The sequence below is a fragment of the Vicugna pacos genome, chromosome X (genome assembly GCF_048564905.1).
Source record: "Vicugna pacos chromosome X, VicPac4, whole genome shotgun sequence".
Taxonomy (NCBI): Eukaryota; Metazoa; Chordata; class Mammalia; order Artiodactyla; family Camelidae; genus Vicugna; species Vicugna pacos.
Genome location: NC_133023.1, coordinates 11,186,605 through 11,207,914, shown reverse-complemented (window position 1 = coordinate 11,207,914; position 21,310 = coordinate 11,186,605). Strand labels below are relative to the sequence as shown.

The 21,310-nt window shown below is 41.3% G+C and overlaps 1 protein-coding gene across 1 annotated transcript in view; it reads left to right on the top strand.

The window, feature by feature from the left end:
• ACE2 (angiotensin converting enzyme 2) overlaps window positions 1-21,310 on the top strand; it is a 38,407-nt gene extending 17,097 nt beyond the window's left edge. The window contains exons 8-19 of the mRNA XM_006212647.4: window positions 905-1,002; window positions 3,289-3,458; window positions 4,920-5,146; window positions 7,447-7,591; window positions 9,455-9,553; window positions 10,243-10,365; window positions 10,768-10,940; window positions 12,163-12,221; window positions 14,646-14,746; window positions 16,085-16,201; window positions 18,348-18,542; window positions 20,334-21,310. Coding sequence (XP_006212709.2) covers window positions 905-1,002; window positions 3,289-3,458; window positions 4,920-5,146; window positions 7,447-7,591; window positions 9,455-9,553; window positions 10,243-10,365; window positions 10,768-10,940; window positions 12,163-12,221; window positions 14,646-14,746; window positions 16,085-16,201; window positions 18,348-18,542; window positions 20,334-20,442 — 1,616 coding nt within the window. The 3' untranslated portion in view covers window positions 20,443-21,310. The remainder of the gene's footprint in view (window positions 1-904; window positions 1,003-3,288; window positions 3,459-4,919; window positions 5,147-7,446; window positions 7,592-9,454; window positions 9,554-10,242; window positions 10,366-10,767; window positions 10,941-12,162; window positions 12,222-14,645; window positions 14,747-16,084; window positions 16,202-18,347; window positions 18,543-20,333) is intronic.

Below are 21,310 nucleotides of genomic sequence, written 5' to 3'. Positions count from 1 at the left end.
CAGGGCTTCCTTTGTTCTAGATGCTGTATTTCTATTCATTTACCTTAAGGTCACATTTATGTTTTGGAAGCCATTTCATACTGTTTGTTGGGTCCCTTTTGGTCTTTTACATGTGGGTTATGTTTTAGCCTTATGTCACGTATCATATATTTCTATAATAGATAGATTTTTCTTTAAAATTGAAGCATAGAACTTTACATTTATCTCTACTGAGTTTTATCTTTTAAAACATGAGTTCATAGAGTACTCTTCATGTAGTTGTCTTGCCCTATTCCTTTGGTGCCAAGATTCTGGTCCTGCTATTAGGTTGATTTTTTTCTAGATCCATTTTTGCTTTTAGTTTCTGGCCTTAGAATCCAATTTGACATTTTTTTGAGATGTTTAAAAAATCACCCAGTTAAGTGTATTACTGTAGTACAGTAATAAAAATGGAACTTAGTTACTAGTTGGTTGGTAGAGAGTCCTGAATGATGATCCTATATGATCTCTCTTGAATCCAGCATTAAGGATTACTAACAGTTTAAACTGTAGTGTTTTGTCCCATGGATGATGGATGTATAAATCTGTTTCTAATCTATAATAGCTATGATGCCCCATATATTTAATAAATTGTGCCTTTGAATTGGAAGTTGAAATGTGAGAAACAGGGATGTTTCTCTAACAAGCTTTGCCTGACCTCATAATCTGCCATTTTAACCTTTTAGAGGAGGTATGAAAAGAAGGGAGTGTTGAAAATTTAAAATAAGAGAAGAGAAAAAGAGGTAATGAAAAGGAAGCACAGAAACTAGATTAAATCTAGAATACTCTATGGCCTGTTTACCAATTCCACCTCATGCACTATGTAAAACCAGGTCTATACTTCTGCTGTCTTTGTCATGTATTAACAAAATCTTTTTTTAAATAGGCGATATGTGGGGTAGATTTTGGACAAATCTGTACTCTTTGACAGTCCCCTTTGGACAGAAACCAAACATAGATGTTACCGAAGCAATGGAGAACCAGGTAGGAAGAAGAGGTCTTGAAAATCAAATGTACATCCTCAACTTCATTTTTTTTATGCCCTCCTTCCCTTCTTATCTTTTGCAAATGAAACTGTGTAAATAAGAATTTCAAGCTAATTTGAATTTATTTCTTACGTAGCTATCTTTTCATGGAAAAGTAGTTTATAATGCCAGGGACATCAAGTACCTTGAATAACCGATATGCTGTTGATCTTGCTGAGAGATATTGAAAATGGAGATGACCTGAGTTTTCCATTAAGCAATAAGATACAGAATTATCAGCTGGTTGGCATAACTCTTTCTAAAGTTAGTCATGGCTGACTACTCAGTCAATGATCTCTATGAATAGTAAAAAAAAAAAGGACATCATTAAAATTTTTTTGCATATTTAAAAAATCCTTGTTGTTAAAAATATTACAAAAGTCCTTAAAATAGTTTTAAAATAACTTTTTTGTTACCATCTTGGAATAATTGTTTAAATTCTCTGTGTTCTCTTCATTTTTTTCATCTGTTAGTAATTCATTAAACTATACATCGATTTTCTGCATTTGTGCAAATTTTTTTTATCATATTTTTAAAATTTTTTAAAATTTTTTGTTGAAGTATAGTCTGTGTACAATGTTGTATTAATTTCTTCCGTGTTCTCCATTGATGAAATCATATTATAGTTATAATTATGTGTTTTTCTTTATTTAGCTAATAGCCTATATTTCTCAGTAGAATCCATAATCATAATTCTCATGGCTGTGTAAAACTTCTTCAGATAGTTGCACCATGATCTACTTTACTATTGATGCATTGCTGGATTTTGGCTTGTTAACAGTTTTAAATGTGTAAGCAGCAGTGCAGGGAACCCCTTCACCTACATAACAGACTCCTGGGAAAAGTCCACAGCAGAATAAAAACATGAAGCTGCAAGGACCCCAGATTCCTGTAGCTGTTCCAGCCCCACTTCACAGCTGAGCAGCAGCAGAGGCCCATCTTGTGTTGCTCCTTAGCCCATCTACCATGTCTCCTAATGTTACGTTGACAACAAACCTGAGACGGTCAGGACAGGTATTGTGATAGTTCCATGTTGGATGTGAGGAAACTGAGGCTCAGGTAAGTGATTTGCCCAAAGTGGCAACAAAGGTTGGAACTGAGAACTCCTCATATTTCCAGCCTGGTTTTCTGTCCATTCATTCTTCATTCAACAGATGTCATGCTCATTAATACCAATATTGCCTGACATTAAGCGTTTAAAGGTAAAAAAAAAAATCCATGTTATATCCAGGTTCATCTCCTGAAAGCTGACATAGGAGAAAAACCAAACTTGATAGATCTTTAAGATCAGAGGAAGTTTTCTGTGTCACTAAAAAGTGATTCATTAAATATCTGCCAATTTCACAAACTTAGTTTGACTGATATGGGCCTTATTGCCAAAGAAGTCTTGGTCAGCTCCAGAGTTATGTTCCCAGAAGAGCTTGCTGGATGGCAGACACCTACTGTTGCCCCTTTCCAGTTCCAGAACATTCTGAAAGTTAAGATTCTTGTACAGACATTGAAGCCAAGGCTCGCTACCCCATTTGCTGCTGAGTCACTTGTGGGCCTTTTTGGTTCCACAACTTCATGTCTACTCTATTGTTTGTGTCATCCGCTGAATCTAGTACCAGGGCCTTGCCCCTTGAAGGAGCTCAATCAAGGATTGTTGGCTTGAGTTGAATAGTTTTTAGCAAAGAGAAGGTCGTTTATGTTTATACTTGGAACATAAAGAATAAAGACCAAAAAAATCACACATAATCTTACCCAGTCTACTGTTAATATTTTTATGGATTTCCTCATTAAGATTATCCTATATAAGCAGTTTATAATGTTTTACTTTTCACTTACTATTAAATCATAAAAAATCAATAAAAATTCTTTATAAATCTAATTGCTTTTCATTTTCCATTCCACAAAGGCATCATTATTTATTTAACCATTCTGGTGGTGGTTTCCTTTTCCCCCCCTATTAAAAATCATTGTATATGTTGTACACCTTAAATTTATAGAATGTTATATGTCAAATATATTTCAATTAAAATAACAATAAAAATCATTTAAAATGTAATTCTTTGACCTAATTTCTGGGAATTTTCTAGATTAGTTCCCTAGAGATAGAATTACTGAGACAAATAGTGTAAACACTGAAAGCTGTCCGTACATGTTGCCAAATTGCCTTCCAGGAAGGCTCCTCCTTTGCACATATCCAATAGGAAGAATGCTGTGATTTTAATGCTAGAATCAAATGCTGTTCTTTTTTTTCCAGTCTTGGGATGCAAAGAGGATCTTCAAGGAGGCTGAGAAGTTCTTTGTGTCTATTGGCCTTCCTAACATGACTCAAGGATTCTGGGATAACTCCATGCTAACTGAGCCAGGCGATGGCCGTAAAGTGGTCTGCCACCCCACAGCTTGGGACCTGGGGAAGGGTGACTTCAGGTAGTGAAGCTGATATTTACACCGCTGATACTAAAACGGGAGATAGCGGAGGGATGAGGATGAATCTGGATTCCTTCTCTGCTTCTCTGAGCATAGAAGAGATGAATGAACTCTCCTTGAACAAAGGCTGGGAGTTCATGAGTGCACATCTGGGCTTTCCAAGGAAAAGGAGCCTGTCTGCAGGCTCTAACTTGAACCTTTAGACAGTTCACCTCATTTGAGATAAAATGCACCCACTAGGGTTACATGGTCATGGGAATGGTGGTGTCCCCATTAGGAGGAAAGGTTTGGCGCTAAGATTTACAGAAGATGGGCTATGTGAATTAGGCATTCATCCTCCCCTCCCTGTTTCCCTCTTCTGAGTGAGAGAGGACAGGTGAATAGCTAAGCTGCGATAAAACAGAGAAGGTGGTATGTGTCATAAGAGAGACACAGAGAACACTCTATGGAGAGCAGGAAGATAAGTGACCATACCTGGAATGGGGTTCGGCTCAGACAGGGCTTTTCAGGTGGCATTTGAATGAGGCTTGAAAGATGAGAAGGATTTGGACAGACAGGGCTGGGCAGTACACTGGGCAGGGAGAACAGCAGGATCAAATGCAGAGAGGGTACCTGGCATTGTGTACTGGAGTCCACAGGTTAGGCTAGAAAAAAGGGCGCGTCAAGACGGTTCTGTGTGACAAGGTGGAAGAGAAGGAGGCTGCCGCCCCAGAGGTGCTATTTTTCACTGGTGTCTGCACTGACAGCCTCTTCCGGACTTCTTTGACTTCTCTCTCTTTCTCCTTTTCCTCTCTCCACTCTGTATATCCTGGGACCTACTAGGGCTTTGTCCTTTGCCCTCTTTTCTGGCCATTCTCCACCTGCTTCATGGGCCATCACATCCACTCCCTGACTTACATGCTGATGATCCCCAAATATCAGTTTCCAGCCCCTTCTCCTGCTACTTCTCTGTCCTGGCTCTACCCAACTGCTGGCTGTGTTCCAAATGCCACATTCTTCTCTCAAGCCATCCTCACTGAGCACTTAAAGGAATGTCATCTTCTTGTCTCTCCCTGCCACCTACTGGCAAACTCCGCAGCATGTTAATCAAGGTCCAGATTGCTCATTGCATACTGAGTTATACCCTTCCTGGTGCTTCTCGGATACTGTGCCTGCATTTACTCACTGTTATGCCCCAGGCCATGTCCACTGTCACTTAGAGAGTACTTGCCTCAGAGTTTTTGTAGAAGTCCGTTTTTCTTTCTATTAGTCTGTGAGCAGGAGAACAGGATTCAGGCCTGCCCGTCACATTGTATTGAGCACCTAGTACAGTTTCTAGGACATAAATGGTAAGTCCTTAGGAGTCATTGGTGAATAAATCTTGGAAAGGTGACCTGTGCTATCCAAACCCCATAAAACTCTACTTTGATACGTAAGTGAAATTCAGTGAGATTCATTTTCATGGTGCCCATTTTTGTTCAGGATCAAGATGTGCACAAAGGTGACGATGGATGACTTCCTGACAGCCCATCACGAGATGGGACACATCCAGTATGATATGGCATATGCCATACAGCCCTTCCTGCTAAGAAATGGAGCTAATGAAGGTTTCCATGAAGCTGTTGGGGAAATCATGTCACTTTCTGCAGCAACACCTCACTATTTGAAAGCCCTTGGTCTTCTGCCAGCTGACTTTTATGAAGACAGTGGTATGGACATCTTTTCATGGCGTGTTTTGGGGATTCTTTAGTCTGATATGGGCAAAGGTGTTTATGGTCGTGTGTAGGATGTATTTAATTTTGCCATATGAAGTATTTAGGGGTAACTGGGAACTGCTACTGGTAAAAAAGTTTAAGTATATATAACAACATGCCAACTTCTGGCCTTGTATCTTTGCATAAGAGAGAAAACTAACTGAGCAGTCTTGGGATTCTAAGAACCATTTAACAGAAGATTTTTAAAACAGGCCCACAAAACTGAACTGGCTTATCCAGGGTCAGCCAGCTAATTAGTGTCGGAGTTCTGACTAGATCCCCCTGGTTCTCGGGAAAAACCAAAATGGTGGAGCTGGAACAGATGCTGAAGACCATTTTGCGGAGGAAGCGGACTGAAGACAAGAGAGGGAACATAACTAGCCCAATGTCAAAAAGCAATGTGGCAGAACCAGAACCAGAGCCTAATCTAAAACTCTTCCCATAATGTTACACAAAGCAGAGCATAGCTTGGAAATTTGGGGGTTCTTAAGGAACAGGTGGTGAAAATCAAGATTGGAAGAGACTGAAACGTTTTGTTCATTTTGCTGAAGCAGGAATTTGCCCCTGTAACATCCCCTCTGATCCAGGCTATCTTTCAACATCTTTGCCTGAGGCAGCCTGTTTCTCTTTGGATGACTTGTACTTGATGGAACACAACAAATATTCACAAGATACCAGATTTTTCAGTGAGGATTCTTCCGCGCGAAAGAAGGAAACTTAGAGCCAAATATGTTCTTCTTTTCCATGTATTTCTCTACCCTCACTTTAGCTGTTTGGAGCATAAACATCAGCTTTGCTAGCTGGTACCTTCGGTCAGTGAGGTCAAGGCCCATCTGTGTGTAGGCAGTTCACTGTGCCTTGATTTCTGGCTTCAGACCTTTATGATCTCACAAGGACCTGGGAGTAGGTCAATGTAAAGCCATCATGATGTCCAAAAAAGTTACAGTAAACACAGACTCAGTGGGTAATAGACGAGTAGTGGCGTCCTCTCATGAAGGGAGCAGCAAAGGAAAGGGAGTTCACGGTAACCACACCTATTTCCTAATTCTAAAGTATGATTCTCAAGTCCATTAACAGACAAATATTTGTTTTATCATTTTAAAATATTCCTTGGCAGCAGGCAAAGATGGTTGAATAACTAAGACAGTACTAGGCATGGTTAAGCCACTGGTTTGAAAAACTGCTTCTTTCCTTGGCTCTGCTCTGATCTGTGAATGATGTTAAACAAATAAGGCTCTTCATTCCTTCTCTCTCTCTCTCCTTCTCCCTCTCTTCCTTTCTTCCAGAAATATTTATTGAGCACATACTATGTGCAAGGCATTTTTCTAGACTCTAGAGATATAGTGGTGTGCCAAGTAGATGGTATCCCTCTGCTTACATCCCAGTGAGCTTCATTTATACACCAGATGTGAGCTCTACTGCCTTATTACTTCACCAATAAAGGATAAATGAAATAACGTAACTTGTTAAGGCATTTTAAACTCGGGTAAGGAAAATGTCAGTAAATTTAAAGTGCATTGTACTTCTGATGATCCAGGAAATTATTTCCTCTAGGGAGGCTCTTTTTTTATTTGTTTTTCCCTCCCTGGTTTACTGGCTTTTGGCCATATCTGTTTAATATTCATTGATTTAGCAAAGACTCACAGAGAGCATCATGTAGCAGACACCAGGCTAGGGATACAGGCTTGACTGAGACATTAACAGTCACTGCCTTCATGGGGCTCACAAGAATAAACAGATACTCAGGTAGCTAGCGAGAGCCTGTAGGTCAGGGGTAGAGAGCTAGGGCTAGGAAGCAGGAGGTTGTAGGTTCAAGCCCTGAGGCAGAGAGGCAGAGAGGCAGAGAGGCAGAGAGGCAGAGAGGCAGAGAGGCCCGCGCTCTTCCCTCCCTCCTTCCCTCCCCTCCTCCCCGCGCTCCTACCTCCCAGTTAGCTCTGATAAGAGGTGTGTAAGGAAGGCAATTGAAACTAATTTAAAGAAGAGGATTTGGAGTTATGTGTGGATTTATTTTACCAGTTCTATCCAAGGCTTCACCCTACTCCACATCCCTCAGCTGAGAAAGCGAGTATATACATATGTATGTATTTATTATCTATGTATATTGTATGTATATCCACTGTCAATGTTTCTCATGTAACCATCCCTATAATAAGTATATCTTGAGGAATAATATCTTGAGATTAGGAAATTATCTAACACAAAATGTCCACTGTCATCCTCATCTTAATATTTATTCTTTCCCATTGTACTTCCAGAAACAGAAATAAACTTCCTACTCAAACAAGCACTTACAATTGTTGGAACTCTACCGTTTACTTACATGTTAGAAAAGTGGAGGTGGATGGTCTTTAAGGGTGAAATTCCCAAGGAGCAGTGGATGCAGAAGTGGTGGGAGATGAAGTAAGTCCATGAATATGCAATCAGTAAAATGTTTTCTCATGAGTTTGCTGTTTATTTAAAAGCATTTGGCTGGCCTGTACACACACACACACACACACACACACACACACACACACACACACTAACGGCCTTCTTTTTAAGTCACCATTTGGGTGCCTTCTCAGTTAACGTTTCCTTGGCTCAGCAGGGTCAGGTGACATAATATCTCATGCTCTATCTTCTTAAGTGTTGAGTCACCCATTAAATAGTGACACTATTTAGGAAATGATCAAAGTATTCATTTTGATTTTTTCTTTTGTCCATTCTCTGAAACAAAAATACTAAGCCCACATTTTAGGTCAAGCACTGGGGAGCTGATGCTGGTCATGTTGTTCTCCTCGACTCCAAAGAACTTTTAGTCTGTGGAGGGGTGTGGGAAATGAAACCACTGCAATGTGTTGGGTTGTGATGGGAGAGTGTGGAGATCCATGGGCATCCAAGGGGAGATCCAAAGCCCTGGCTGGTGGGTCAGAGGAGGAGAGGCATCCCAGGTGAGCTTTGAGGAGATGTGGGGGTTAACCAGGTGTACATAGTGGGGAACAGAGAATTCCAAGCTGGAGAGAGCCTGCTGCATTTGAGCAACAGAGAGTGATCACTTCCAGTAGTTTCAGCACTACATCATTCATCACTGTATCCCAAGTGCCTTGCACAGTGCCTGGCACATGTAGGTATAAAATAATTGGTGAAAGTGTTACAAGAAGAAGGAAGGAAGGGAGTGAGCAAGGAAGGAAAGAAAGAAATCTCCCCACCATCTATTAGTCAGATTCCTGTCAATTATTTTTCTTTATTTTTCTTACTTTCCCTTTTTGTAGTGAAGATCTACCATTATAACATTCAGCCCCATACCCATAAATTTGAGTCAGTGCCTCTCTTCTGCCAAGAGTCTTTCTGTTAACATAAATCCTCCTTGGGAGGAAGGAGGCAGCATCTATAGCAGCTGTTTCTAGCATTTGAGTATTACCGAAATGATGTCTATCGTGATCTCACAATCAGAAAGGATGAATGTATTCTGTTTAAACAATGCCAAATACATGGTTTCCCTACCTTTTCTTTCTGACTGAATTAATTTTGATCCCTTATAGTTTCTTTCCAAAGGTACATGGAATCAGACCCTTCCAATGATTCATGAATGCATTCATTACTCCGTTCATTCAACAAATACACATAGAGTCTTTTCTTAGCATCTGGCACTGTGTTTGGCACTGCAACTCTAAAGATGATCCAAACACAGCCCCACCGTCTGGTGCTCAAGTCTCAGGGCAAGAAGGAGCTGTATGTGAACAGCGCTAAAACAGAGAAATGGCCAAGGAGGCGCAGCTAGAGAAGGCGGAAGGAGCTGGAGGGCTCACTGTGCTGGCGGGTGGTTGGGATCGGGAGCAGGCCTCACAGAGAAGGGGCCGTTTGAGCCAGCCTTGGAGAATAAGATTTCAATTTTAGAAAATTCTGTCTACCAGGAGTATATAAAATATGGTGCCAGAGAGGAATTATTAGGACTTTCACAGTTTTTGGCCACACAATGCACTCTATTAGTGTTTTTTCAATACAATGTTGTAAACCGATATTACTTCAACTAATAAATGAATAAATAAATTGGTGTTTTGAAGGTTCAGCTATCTTCTGGTGGTCTAGACTAGCTGAATTTAAAAAGATAGAGATAACTACATCATGGGCTGTATTCCGTCATTTTTTACACTGTTTCTATTTCATCTGACAACCAATTCCATTATAAAAGCCATTGGCTGATGCAACTGCACCAGCTGCACCCAGCTGCACGTTCTCGTGATGAGTGGTCCACAGCTAACGTAGCTTCATTTCTCCCCAAAGGCGAGAGATAGTCGGGGTGGTGGAACCGCTGCCCCATGATGAAACATACTGTGACCCGGCATGTCTGTTCCACGTTGCTGAAGATTACTCATTCATCCGGTAAATGACAGCTTTCTTCGCATTGTTTAACTCCTAGGATTTGGGGACAGAATGATGACTATAATCTCTCTTTCTATCTCCAACTACCTCCCCCCTAGAACCTCAGAATAGACGATCAGTTTCAATTCATTTAAACTCTACTCGATTTATTGGGTTAAATAAAACTTTTGTGAGATCTTTTCTCCACCATCAAGGAATTTACAATATCCTTGGGAGAAATTAAAAAATATCTTTCTTTGTCTTCTTGTTCCTGGCAGAGTTCAGAGTAATTCTAATGGAAAGAACATGTTTAACATGAAATCTAAAAACCTCTGTTCTTCACCTATTGGCCCCAGATCTTGAATTGGCTGAGCCTCAGTTTCTTTATTTGTAAAGTGGAAATCATACTCTTGACCTGCCATAAGGATCGAATGGCATCATTTATATGAAAGGGCTATAAATCCATAAAACACAGTACAGATGTGAGCTAAGATTTAACAAAACTATACTGCCTTTTTAGCAGCTGATACACGAATCTAAGTATGAAGAGTCTGTAGGGTTTGTGTTTGGGTCTTTCTGAAGGGGGAAGAGGTTTGACTGGTACTTCTTTGGTTTTTAGGGCCTCAAAATTTAAATATATGCCCCAATCTATGACTCTATCCCAGAAACTAAATGCCGGACAAATTTTTGTCTGTTTGTATCTTTTACAGATATTACACAAGGACCATTTATCAATTCCAGTTTCACGAAGCCCTTTGCCAAATAGCAAAACATGAAGGTCCCCTGTACAAATGTGACATCTCAAATTCTACCGAAGCAGGACAGAAGCTGCTGTAAGAAGTGCTTCCAAATATTTAGCCTCTCCTACTATTCAGTATGGCTCTTTTCCATGCCTGGGTTTGAATTTGATTTCTTTGTTCTAAAAAGAAAATTTAGGGCCTCCGAATGTCCTCATCCACAAGTGAGATGTTTGTTTTGTGGTCCCACAGGAACCTAGACCATGTGATGGCTAGACAGGCCCCCTCCTCTCTCCATGTCATAACTCCAGAGCTTTCTGTAGTCACTGGAAGGGAAGAGATTGAAGGATGAATCCATCTGTTAACATGCCTTATTTTCTTACTCACCAGGGATAAACTTACACCAAAGAGGAGAAACCAGAGATTGTACATGTAAATCTATGTATATCTGGAGTCCCTCAAAAGACCCTAAACCCACCCTCCCCTTTGTTCATGTAGCCAAATGCTGAGCCTTGGAAAATCAGAGCCGTGGACCTTAGCACTGGAAGCCTTGGTAGGAGTAAAGACTATGGATGTCAAACCACTGCTCAACTACTTTGAGCCCTTGTTGACCTGGCTCAAAGACCAGAACAGGAATTCTTTCGTGGGATGGAGCACGGACTGGACTCCATGTGAGTACCGTGAGCTGACGCAGTTCTCATTGCCCCTTTTCTGTTTTCCCTAATCCTCTCTGGCCCCAGGCTCTTGGGACTGTGACACAGCTGAGTATGTTTTCCCTCTACTTAGACCCTGCTTCTGACTGTGCTGTGGAGGCAGCTGCCATTTTATCTGGGAGGAAACATTTATTGAGTCCCTACTAGGTATTTGGCACAGTGAAAACTGCATCTCTCTGTCTCTCTCTTTCAGGTCAGCTTTATTAGCTCCATATTTTAAATGAAAGAGTATGTAACAGTCCCCAACCCACTGTATTCGAATCCTGCTCTTCAAAGATAAATACTTTTTAACAGTTTTAATGCTATTACCTCTTCTTTCTGGCAGTTATAGTCACATTTCTAAACAATTTGTTTACATTGTCATTTCTCCATTGGTCACTTCTGTCTACTCTTCCAACTCCTTTCCCAGCCAATGAAGTTTAACATAATTTTTAGTAATGAAATTATCAATATTTACATCATTATGCCTCCAGAATCAAATAATATACTATTTTATATCCTTTCTTACGTGGCTTTTTGTTTGTCCTGAAGTTTCTACTACCTTTTTCTTTTTGCGTGCTTAATTTGCTATCAACGTTGCATTCATCTTTTCCAACTATTCCAATATATCTATTCTTTTCAGTCTCATTTTTCCCTAAAGAACTCCCTCTTAGAGTCTCACATCTTTCCGTCTCAATCTGGACCACAGTTTTCACCCTCAGTCATCCATTTCCTGCTGTCTGGGGTTGAACCCACTGCCTCCTGGGCGCCATGTCTTCTTTTGTGGATTACCTCTTGTTTTGCTACAGCACAGCCTCCAAGTGACTTTCTAAGCAAGAGCTCATGGGGTAGGAGCATCAACTGACACCCAAAGGGGCTTTAACCATTCCTGGACTTTCATTCCCCTTGTTTTCAGTCCAGTATCTTCTTCCCACCCCCTGCTGTATCTGAATCCCAAGCCTCTCCGGGACTCTCTGGAACTTGGGGGGTCTGTACTGCCTCTGTGTACACATTAGGCTATTCCTGACCCTTGAGAAAACACTTACCACTCCTCCATAACTTCTCATTTTCCAAAACTGTGTTTCTACCTTTAAAAAATTCCATAACTATCACTTTAGTGGGATCTTGGGAGAGGAAGGAAATAAACACACATGGTCAATCTGTCATCTGTGACAACAGTCTGTTATTTCTCTTTAATCAGATACTGACCAAAGCATCAAAGTAAGGATAAGCCTAAAATCAGCTCTTGGAGACAAAGCAGTGAGTATTCTGGACAGCGTGTCTATTACTTTTCTATGCATTCCCTTAAATTGGACACATGGTTCTCTTAAAAGCTACAAGCCCCAGATTCTGGCCTTTGGCTTTTGGGTTGGTTTTTTTAGTAATGCATTCCTTATTGGATTGGCTGTGCCTGCTTTTTCCTTGTTACTTTGAAGGTGTTACGAAGATCAATGAGAAAACATCCAATCTTAAGTATCAAATAACCCCCCTCCCAATTCGCTCTTATCACCATTACTTGTATTTTGAGGAAGAGGACATGGTTATATTTTGAGACATTGTTTTTAGAAGTAGTGTAGGTAGTTTTGCTTTGTTTTGTTTTAGTCAATCATCTATATGCTAGAAGCTTGTTTTAATCTTTGACCCCAGCCTTGGACCTGTTTAATCAGAATCTGCATTTTAATCAGCGCCTGGGTGGTTTGTAGACACAATAAAGACTGGGAAGCTCTGGTTTAGAACACTGTTTCTCAAACCTGGCTGTACGGTGGAGTCATTTGAGATGTTTTAAAAATATTCATGCTTTGAGTCTCGCTCCCAGACATTCTGACTTCATTGCTCTGGAGTGTGGCATCAGGAGTCGGAAAAGCTCCCCAGGTGATTGTAATTACAGCACAGTTTGAGAACCACCAATGTAGAGATGCATTTCAGGACGACAAAATGTTTTACAGAAAATCATATTCCTGACACCTTCAGGTGAATTATTTTAATCAGCTCGTGCTTTCTCCTAAGCACCTGCTTCAGGTTATCTAGTTTGAAGGAGTAGCAGCTTTGATTGGGAAAGAGGAGAGGAGAGGGCCACCCCAGGCAGATGGGGATCAAAGGTCTGGGTGTGGGTAGCACCCCGAAGGCTTTACAGGATTGGACGGCAACCTAGCACTGTTGGATAAAACAGTCCAAGATGCTACAGAAAACTGTCTCTTGCATTGGATAGGCCCAGAGATTGTATTTCTACCCTTACTTTTCCTGGGAAGTTAAATATTGTCCAAGGCTCCACAGTAGTTGTAGTGTAATTGTCATAGATAAGTAAGACATCAAAATATCAATAACAACAGGAGTTAAAAAAATGAACATTTAAGGAGGAAATAATAAAAATGGAGGCACATCATTTCCCAAACTCTGAAAGTTGAAGTTCTGATTTCTTAGCAATCATTGAATGTCTCTGGGATTATTTTTTTCTGTCATATTTTTATTAGCTCTTCCTTGGACTAATAAATTTTGATTACTTTGATTTATTTGTGGGAGAGAGTGAGCTCCACGTCCTTCTGTTCTGCCATCTTGAAGCCCCTCCTCTAAAGTATCCAGTAGATCAGGATCCCTTTCAATTATCTTCTTTTGTCTTGATATTTGTCCCCATGTCCTCTTTCCAGGCCTTGCGGGATTAGTAAATAGTCTTCAGAGGGGCTGATGGTGTAACGGTGAGGCCAATTCACTGAGCAGCAGGCTGCTTTGATGAGACCAGAACCACACTTGTAGCCACCTACACGTCAGGGCCAGAACAGCTGCCCAGTTCCAACTATTTCAAGGCAAAGTCCAACTGCATCTTTGATGCCATTTTGAGAAATTAGCCTTTAATTTTTTTGAATGTAGAAATAGTAACCAGAATATTATTAGTTAGTGACATTAATACTATCATTATTACTGTTAAAGCAGCTTTTCCCAACACCTGAGTGATATCAAGCTGAGGTCAATTTGGCAATCCTTTTGTGAAATCTTGTAATTGTTTTTCCTTAAAGGGAAAGAAGAGACGCAAACTTTGTGCTATTCATTGATCTCTACTGCCACCTACTGGAGGAAAGAGTGAATGCTTTTTTCTCTTTCAACAAGTTTTATACACCACCCATTTGTTTAGCACTGAAAGCCAAGAACAAATGATCCTGTTTACAAAAAAAAATGTTTTCCTTTGAACTTCAAGAATTTCTTTTTCTTTTATGCTTATACATATCTGAGTACTTGTTATAAAAATAGTAAAAACTCAGCATATCTGTCTACAGTATACAGACATTTTAACCAAAACCAATGGTTTACATGACTCCCACCTATAAACCTGCCCTCACGGTGTTAATTTTGGCTCACATCAAACTAAGTTAAAAAGGCCAGTGAGCCCAGTGGTTCTTAAAGCGTGGATGCTGGACCAGCACTACTAGCACCACCTGGGAGCTTGTTAGAGCTGCAAATTCTTGAGTCTCATTCCAGACCTTCTAAATTAGAAATTCTGAGGTAGGACCCCGTATTCAGTGGTTTAACAGGCCCTCCAGGTGACACTGATGAACACTCGAGCTGGAGGTCACTGACAGTGCCTAGCAAGAATCTTTGGAATCTCAGACAACTGAAAAATAATGCTTGTGGAATATCAGTTTAACATACCCCATGATCCCTCTGAACAGTGCTTTCCTTTTGAATTTGCAGTATGAATGGAATGACAATGAAATGTACTTGTTCCGGTCATCTCTTGCCTATGCCATGAGAAATTATTTTTTAACAGTCCAAAAGCAGACCATTCTTTTCGGGTGAGTTCACTTGTGCCCTCAAGTTCCTCCAACCCGTACTTCCCTTCCTCTTGGGTTTAAGAAAATATTACACTTAAACTTTTATTCTAGTGAAATTAAGAAAAACCTCTTACTAACTTTTAAACCTCTGATATCCTGGGATTGGGGCCACTTTATTTGGGGATGACTGTGACTTATTTGACTTGTCAATTGCAAGAGCACTGTTCTTATTAGATGGCCCCCTCCTCGTCTCTCTCCTCCCTTCACCTCCCCTCCTCTCTCCCCTTCTTTTCCTCAAATGCTCTCAGCCACCCTCAGCTCTGAAAAAAGGGAGAAATGACTGCTTTCATTGAGCTTATATTCTAATGTATGTGTTTTATGTGAGTGTGCATGTGTTATAGACCACCGACAAAATATATAAGAGAAATATAGTAGAATTAGATGGTGATAAATGTTAGGGAGTGCTGGGGTGTGTGTGTGTAGAGTTCAATTTTAACTAAAATGGTCAGAAAAGGCCTTGTTCATATTTGAGCACATAGCTGAAGCAGGAAAGAGAGCCAGTGGTGCAGACAACGGGGGCGGGGGGAATGTTTCAGGGGAAAATAGCAGGTGGAAAGACCCCGAGGAACAAATATCCACCTGTTGAAGGACCAGCAAGGAGGCCAGTGTGGCTGGAGCAGAGGGAGCCAATAGGAGGCAAGCGGGAGATGTGGGCAGGGTAGTCCCCGGCCGTGGGCGTGGGAAGGCGAGGAGAAAGTTCACGTGGGCCTTGCAAGCCAGTCTCAGGACACTGGCTTCCATTCTGAGTGAGAAAGGCTCTGGGCCACAGGGTCGGCCTTAGGCTTTATTAGATCAGTCTGGCAGCTGTGAGAGCACAGTCTTGTCACGTTGTGCTGTAAGCACCCCCTCCCTGTCACCGCGGGGTGTACCATGCCGGTTTGCTCTGGGCAGGGCCGGGTGGGAATATGTAAACGCACCACCTCTGCCTCAGAAACTGAGCCATCCCTGCCTAGCATCTTGTTGACCACAGTCCTGGCTCACCAAGGACTCCTCGCTGATTCTTCTGGTGCTTTCAGTTTGAAGTATTTCTGTCATTGAAAAAGAACCGTGGTTCTCCTACGGTGGCCGAACCAATAGTGCCAAGATTTGCTATCACAACTTCCGTAGCTGAGTTCATGCACTTTGGGTGGCGTTCCGGTTTTTTGGACAGTGGAATCCTTCCATTAGCGGCCCCACCCATGTCTCTCTCCTTTACCCTGAGGTCCTCCCCTTCATCCCCTTTCCACCGGCAAAAATCTTCACTCTCTTTATTGTGTCCTCCGTGCCACAAGGGGAGCTGTTTCTTTGGTTTCTCCACAGGGTGGAGGACGTGTGGGTGAGTGATTTGAAACCAAGAATCTCCTTCAGCTTCTTTGTCACTTCACCTAAAAATGTGTCCGACATCATTCCTAGAACTGAAGTCGAAAAGGCCATCAGGTGATATTTTATTTTCAAATGAACTATATAAGGGCGACAAGAACTGTAAGGAATATTTAGGGTGCTCTTACACCACCAGGCACCATTCTGAATCATTTACATGTTTTTGCTCATCTGAAAAACGTGGGGTTTCATTCCAGAACAATCTCATAGCAAGGGAATTGTCTTGATTGGGTTTCTCCAGATGCAGTTCCTCAGACAAGGATTTGAGTGTAAGTAGTTTCTTTAGGAAGTGATCTCAAGAAACACTGATAGAGAAATGTGGTCAGGAGACAGCAAGGGAGGAAGGGAATAAATGACACATTATGAGCAATTGGCTACTGTGGGCAACTCGAGTGCCATTCTGCTGGGGAATTCTGGGAGACGGTGTAGAACATGCAGCTGAATTGTCCCATCAGATCTGGGGTGTTTATTCACCATCTCCTGGGAGTCATGGGTGAGAACTGCTTACAGGTGGCAGTAACCCCTCTACATTGCTGGCCAGCAGACAGGGCCAAATCTTGCGGCCTGGGAATTCTTCCAGGCCAAGGCAGCAGGTACTGGCTGAAGGAAGTCTGGCCAGCACACCCAGAAAATGGTAAGTGCAGAGCAGACATACACAGGGGTTGCTGTCATGTGCTGTAGGGACTTCGATGTAGGATTCATTTAACCAAAGTCTGGAACAAGGTGGGCAAGGATAGTATTCCTTAGACATTGGTTAGCCTCCACATCAGAAGATGAACTTGGTAGTATGGAGATTCCTTAAAAAACTAAAAATAGAGCTACCATATGATCCAGCAGTCCCCCTCCTGGGCATATATCTGGAGGAAACTCTAATTTGAAAAGATACATGCACCCCAATGTTCAAGGCAGCATTATTTACAATAGCCAAGATATGGAAACAACCTGAATGTCCATTGACAGATGACTAGATAAAGAAGTTGTGGTAGATATAAATAATGGAATACTACTCAGCCATAAAAATAATGAAATAATGCCTTTTGCAGCAACATGGATGGACCTGGAGACCATCATTCTACGTGAAGCCAGAAAGAGAAAAATACCGTATATCACTTATATGTAGACTCTAAAAAATGAGACAAATGAACTTATTTACAAAACAGAAACAGATCACAGACATAGAGAACAAACTTATGGTTGCTAGGGATGAAAGGGAGGGTGGTGGAGGGATAAATTAGGAGTTCAGGATTTGCAGATACTACTATATATAAAATAGATAAATGACACAGTCCTACTGTATAGCACAGGGAACTATACTCAATACCTTGTAATAACCTATAATTGAAAAGACTATGAAAAGGAATATATATATATAAATATATATAACTGAATCACTGTGCTGTACACCAGAAACTAACACAACATTGTAAACTGACTATACTTCAATTAAGAAAAAGAGGAACTTGGTATTGGCAGTGAGTGTTGAGAAGGAACAGTTTTCTCAATTTGCCTCAGCTGTTTCCCAAAACAGCAAAAGTGAAGACTGGATAGATGTAGGTATTTGCCCTAGCTGTTAAAAAACAAACAAAAACCCAAAAAACTTGAGATACCGGCTGCAACGGAGATGCTCACTAGGTGGCGCTCCTGAGCTGCCGTTCATCTTCGGAAGCCGAATCAGGATCTGAAGGGCAGGGTGTGCCTAGAAAATCCGGTTTAGTAGGGTATCCAATGCGACCACGCCTAGAGACTCACTGGCTGCCTCCAAGTGACTTGTCTTGAGGGAAAGTGCCAGCTGAGGTCATCATGAAAGAGCCCAGCCCTCCTGCAAGCTGCAGGGGTCCTCAAACTTCCTGTTTCCAGAAGGACGAGACTCTTCAAGGCTGAGGTTGCCGGGGGTCACGTGGCTAATTCTGCTTTGACCTACCTCTGTATCTGGGTGGACTCTGACCTCCTGACTATACCCAAGGGCAGAGCGATGGGATCCCAGACACTTTGGTTTTCAATCCAGAATATTGAACATTTCACTATTTTTTGTTTTTGTTTTAAAAATCATCTTTGATGTACTTTGATTTCATGGTGATTGTAGATGTACATTTTTGAGATAAGCCTTATCAAATTTGTTTGGGAACAATAATATAAATAATTGCACCCAATTTTATTTTGCCTAAGTGTCCCTTTTGCCTAAATGTTTTGCTTTGGGGAATAGGATGTCCCGGAGCCGTATCAATGATGCTTTCCGCCTGGATGACAACAGCCTGGAGTTTCTGGGTATTCAGCCGACACTAGGGCCCCCTTACGAACCGCCTGTCACCGTATGGCTGATTATCTTTGGGATCGTGATGGGACTGGTAGTGGTTGGGATTGTCGTGCTCATCTTCACTGGGATCAGAGATCGAAGGAAGTAAGTGACCTTTCCTAGACTTACCTATCCTAGAACAGAAAGGTTTAGGGAAAACAAACTGGAAAGTTTGTAGTATCTGGTAGGTTGTACAAGCCAACTACTTACTTGGACAATTTTGCACCTAAATTTTCTTGGGCATCCCCTAGAAATGTACCAGATTTCATCAGCACTTTGCCTTCCTAGTGAATCCTGCCATACAGATGTCCAGCCTGGGGTTTACTGGCATGCCCGGGTCAACTCCATCCTGGCCACAGCACCATTTCCCTGCTGCTAAGAGGCACTCCAAACTCAGCAGGGGTGGGTAGGCTCAGGGGATTATCCTTACTGATGAGTCCTCCTTGGTCTAGAAGTGACCCTAGAGATTGGATTAGTGGTGGATTTGAACTGTGAAATCAAGAATGAGCTCTGAGAGTTGCTTCTGACTACTACACTGGAATCTTCATTCCTCCTTGAGTAGCCCAGATACCTTTCTGTCCCCTCCGCTCTTGAGTCAGATGCCCTCTCATTTGTTCTTGAACTGAAGATCCAAGTTAATTGAGGATTTAAATCACTAGAGACCTGATTTATAGTCTTGCTCTGCCAGTAGATTTTTTTTCTGACCTTGAGAAATCATTTACTTTTGTTGGGCTTATGTAATTAAGGTTAATAATATTTTATAGCACCTAACAAAACTCTGTGCACACTTCAGGTTGTTTAAACATGTTCTTGTTTCAATTTTTACAGGCACTAGTCTATTTTGCTTATTCTTTACTATAGAGATTTTTTGTTCCCCTAAATAGATTCATTTTATAAATTAGGCAATGGCTAGAATACGTTCATATAGTTCAAATTTTTTAAATGCAAAATGGGACTTAGAGTCTCCCTGTCACTTTTTGCTTCCAAGTTCCCTTCCCAAAGTCAGTAAAAAGGATCTGTTTTTCAGAGACCGGATTAATCAGAATCTGCATTTTAGTAAGATTCCCCAGGTGACTGATACGCACATTTGAGAAGCACTCTTCTGTATACTAAAAATTGGCACAGGTGATGCTATTCCAAAGTGAATTCATTAAAGAAATTATGTGGGGGCACCCCCTTCATGCTATACACTATGTTAATAGAAGGTACACAGAAAAATAGGACTGTCAACCCTGCTCAGTACTTCCATACATTAATGTTCTCAGCACATGTATGACATAAATGTGTGATTATCTTCATGTATATATAAGACTGAGATTCCAGGAGGCCAAGAAACTTTCTCACATTTACACAGCTAGTCAGTAACACGTGACGATATATCTCAGTTTGTAAAGCTGATTGTTTTACTACAAAGAGGTCTACCCTGGTCTTTATACTTTGGAAGCTGATAACTTAGTAGGGAAGCTCTTTAAAATGAAAGTGACTGGCTAAATAACCACCAAGTTCCTGAAAATAATAATAATGGTTAATATTTATCAAGGATTATACGCCAGGTAGTGTCAATACTCTGCCAGCATTATTTCACTGACGTCACATAATGGCTATCATTTTCCAAATAGGCAGACTGAGGTCCAGAGGCCCCCTCTCTGTAACTCTAGAGCTTATACAGTAACCAGTCTGCTATGCTCAGCCAGGCATCATGCCAACAGATCATGGGGCTAAAGAAGTGAATGCAATGCACTCTGGGTGCTTATAGTCCATTAAGAGGGTCTGATGCAAATGAGACCATCAGTGATTGGATGCTGAGATGTGAAAATGCCTGAGCGCAGTGGAGTCCAAGAGAGGCCATGTCATTCTAAGATCATGATATTAAGTTGACTTCACTTTATTTAACAGGAAAAAACAAGCAAGCACTGAAGAAAATCCTTATGATTCCGTGGACTTGAGTAAAGGAGAAAATAATTCAGGATTCCAAAATGGTGACGATGTTCAGACTTCATTTTAGAAAAATCTATTTTATTTCCTCTTGAGGTGATTTTATTGTATGTAAATGTTAATTTCACGGTACAGAAAATATAAGATTATAAGGATGTCATTAAATGTCAAAACTGTGGCTCTGTTCGGGAAAAGTCGTCCAGAGAAGATACACCTGAGGAGAGGGCATCTTCACTTGCATTGCTTTTAGTATTTGTTTCTGCCTCAGGATTTGACTTCTCTTCTGTTTCCTGAAAGAAATGTTTCTGTTTAAAAATAGAGAAAATGTGTCTTTTGGCCTCACAGGCTGTTCAGGGCTAATAGAAATGGAAATGGAAATGTCTGTTGTGTTGCTGGAACAAAAAAGGAGACATGGTGGGAACAAGTGTTGGGTCTTGTGTGGAATCTGGATGGGTCACTTTGAAGGACAGTGCCTGTGAACTGTTGGAACTGTAGGGATGGAGAACACACTGTTCACTTTGATTTAATTCACGTGTAAAGGATGACATGCTCTCTTCACGTTAACTTAATCTAAGTACTATAGTGATTTGCCCACAGTGATGATTGGTCTGGAACATGCCTTCTTCAGGGTGACAGGGCGACAAAAGAGAGAAGAATCCAGGGAGCCATTAGAGGACATCGCCTTCCAAGCTGCTTGATCACCATCTTCCTGACAACATAACACTCACCCCAGGGGCCTCTGTGAACCCCCTCCAGAGCCCACCTGATAGAAACTCGCTTCGGTTGTTCTCTAACTGTGGAGTGCTTGGAAATCCCAATTGAATGCCACCCTCTGAAGTGGGCACCCGATCTCTTCAATCTTTTGCATTTGCCCACAATGTCTGAACAGTGCTGAGCACAAAGCAGACACTCAATAAACACTTATTAGATTTACACAC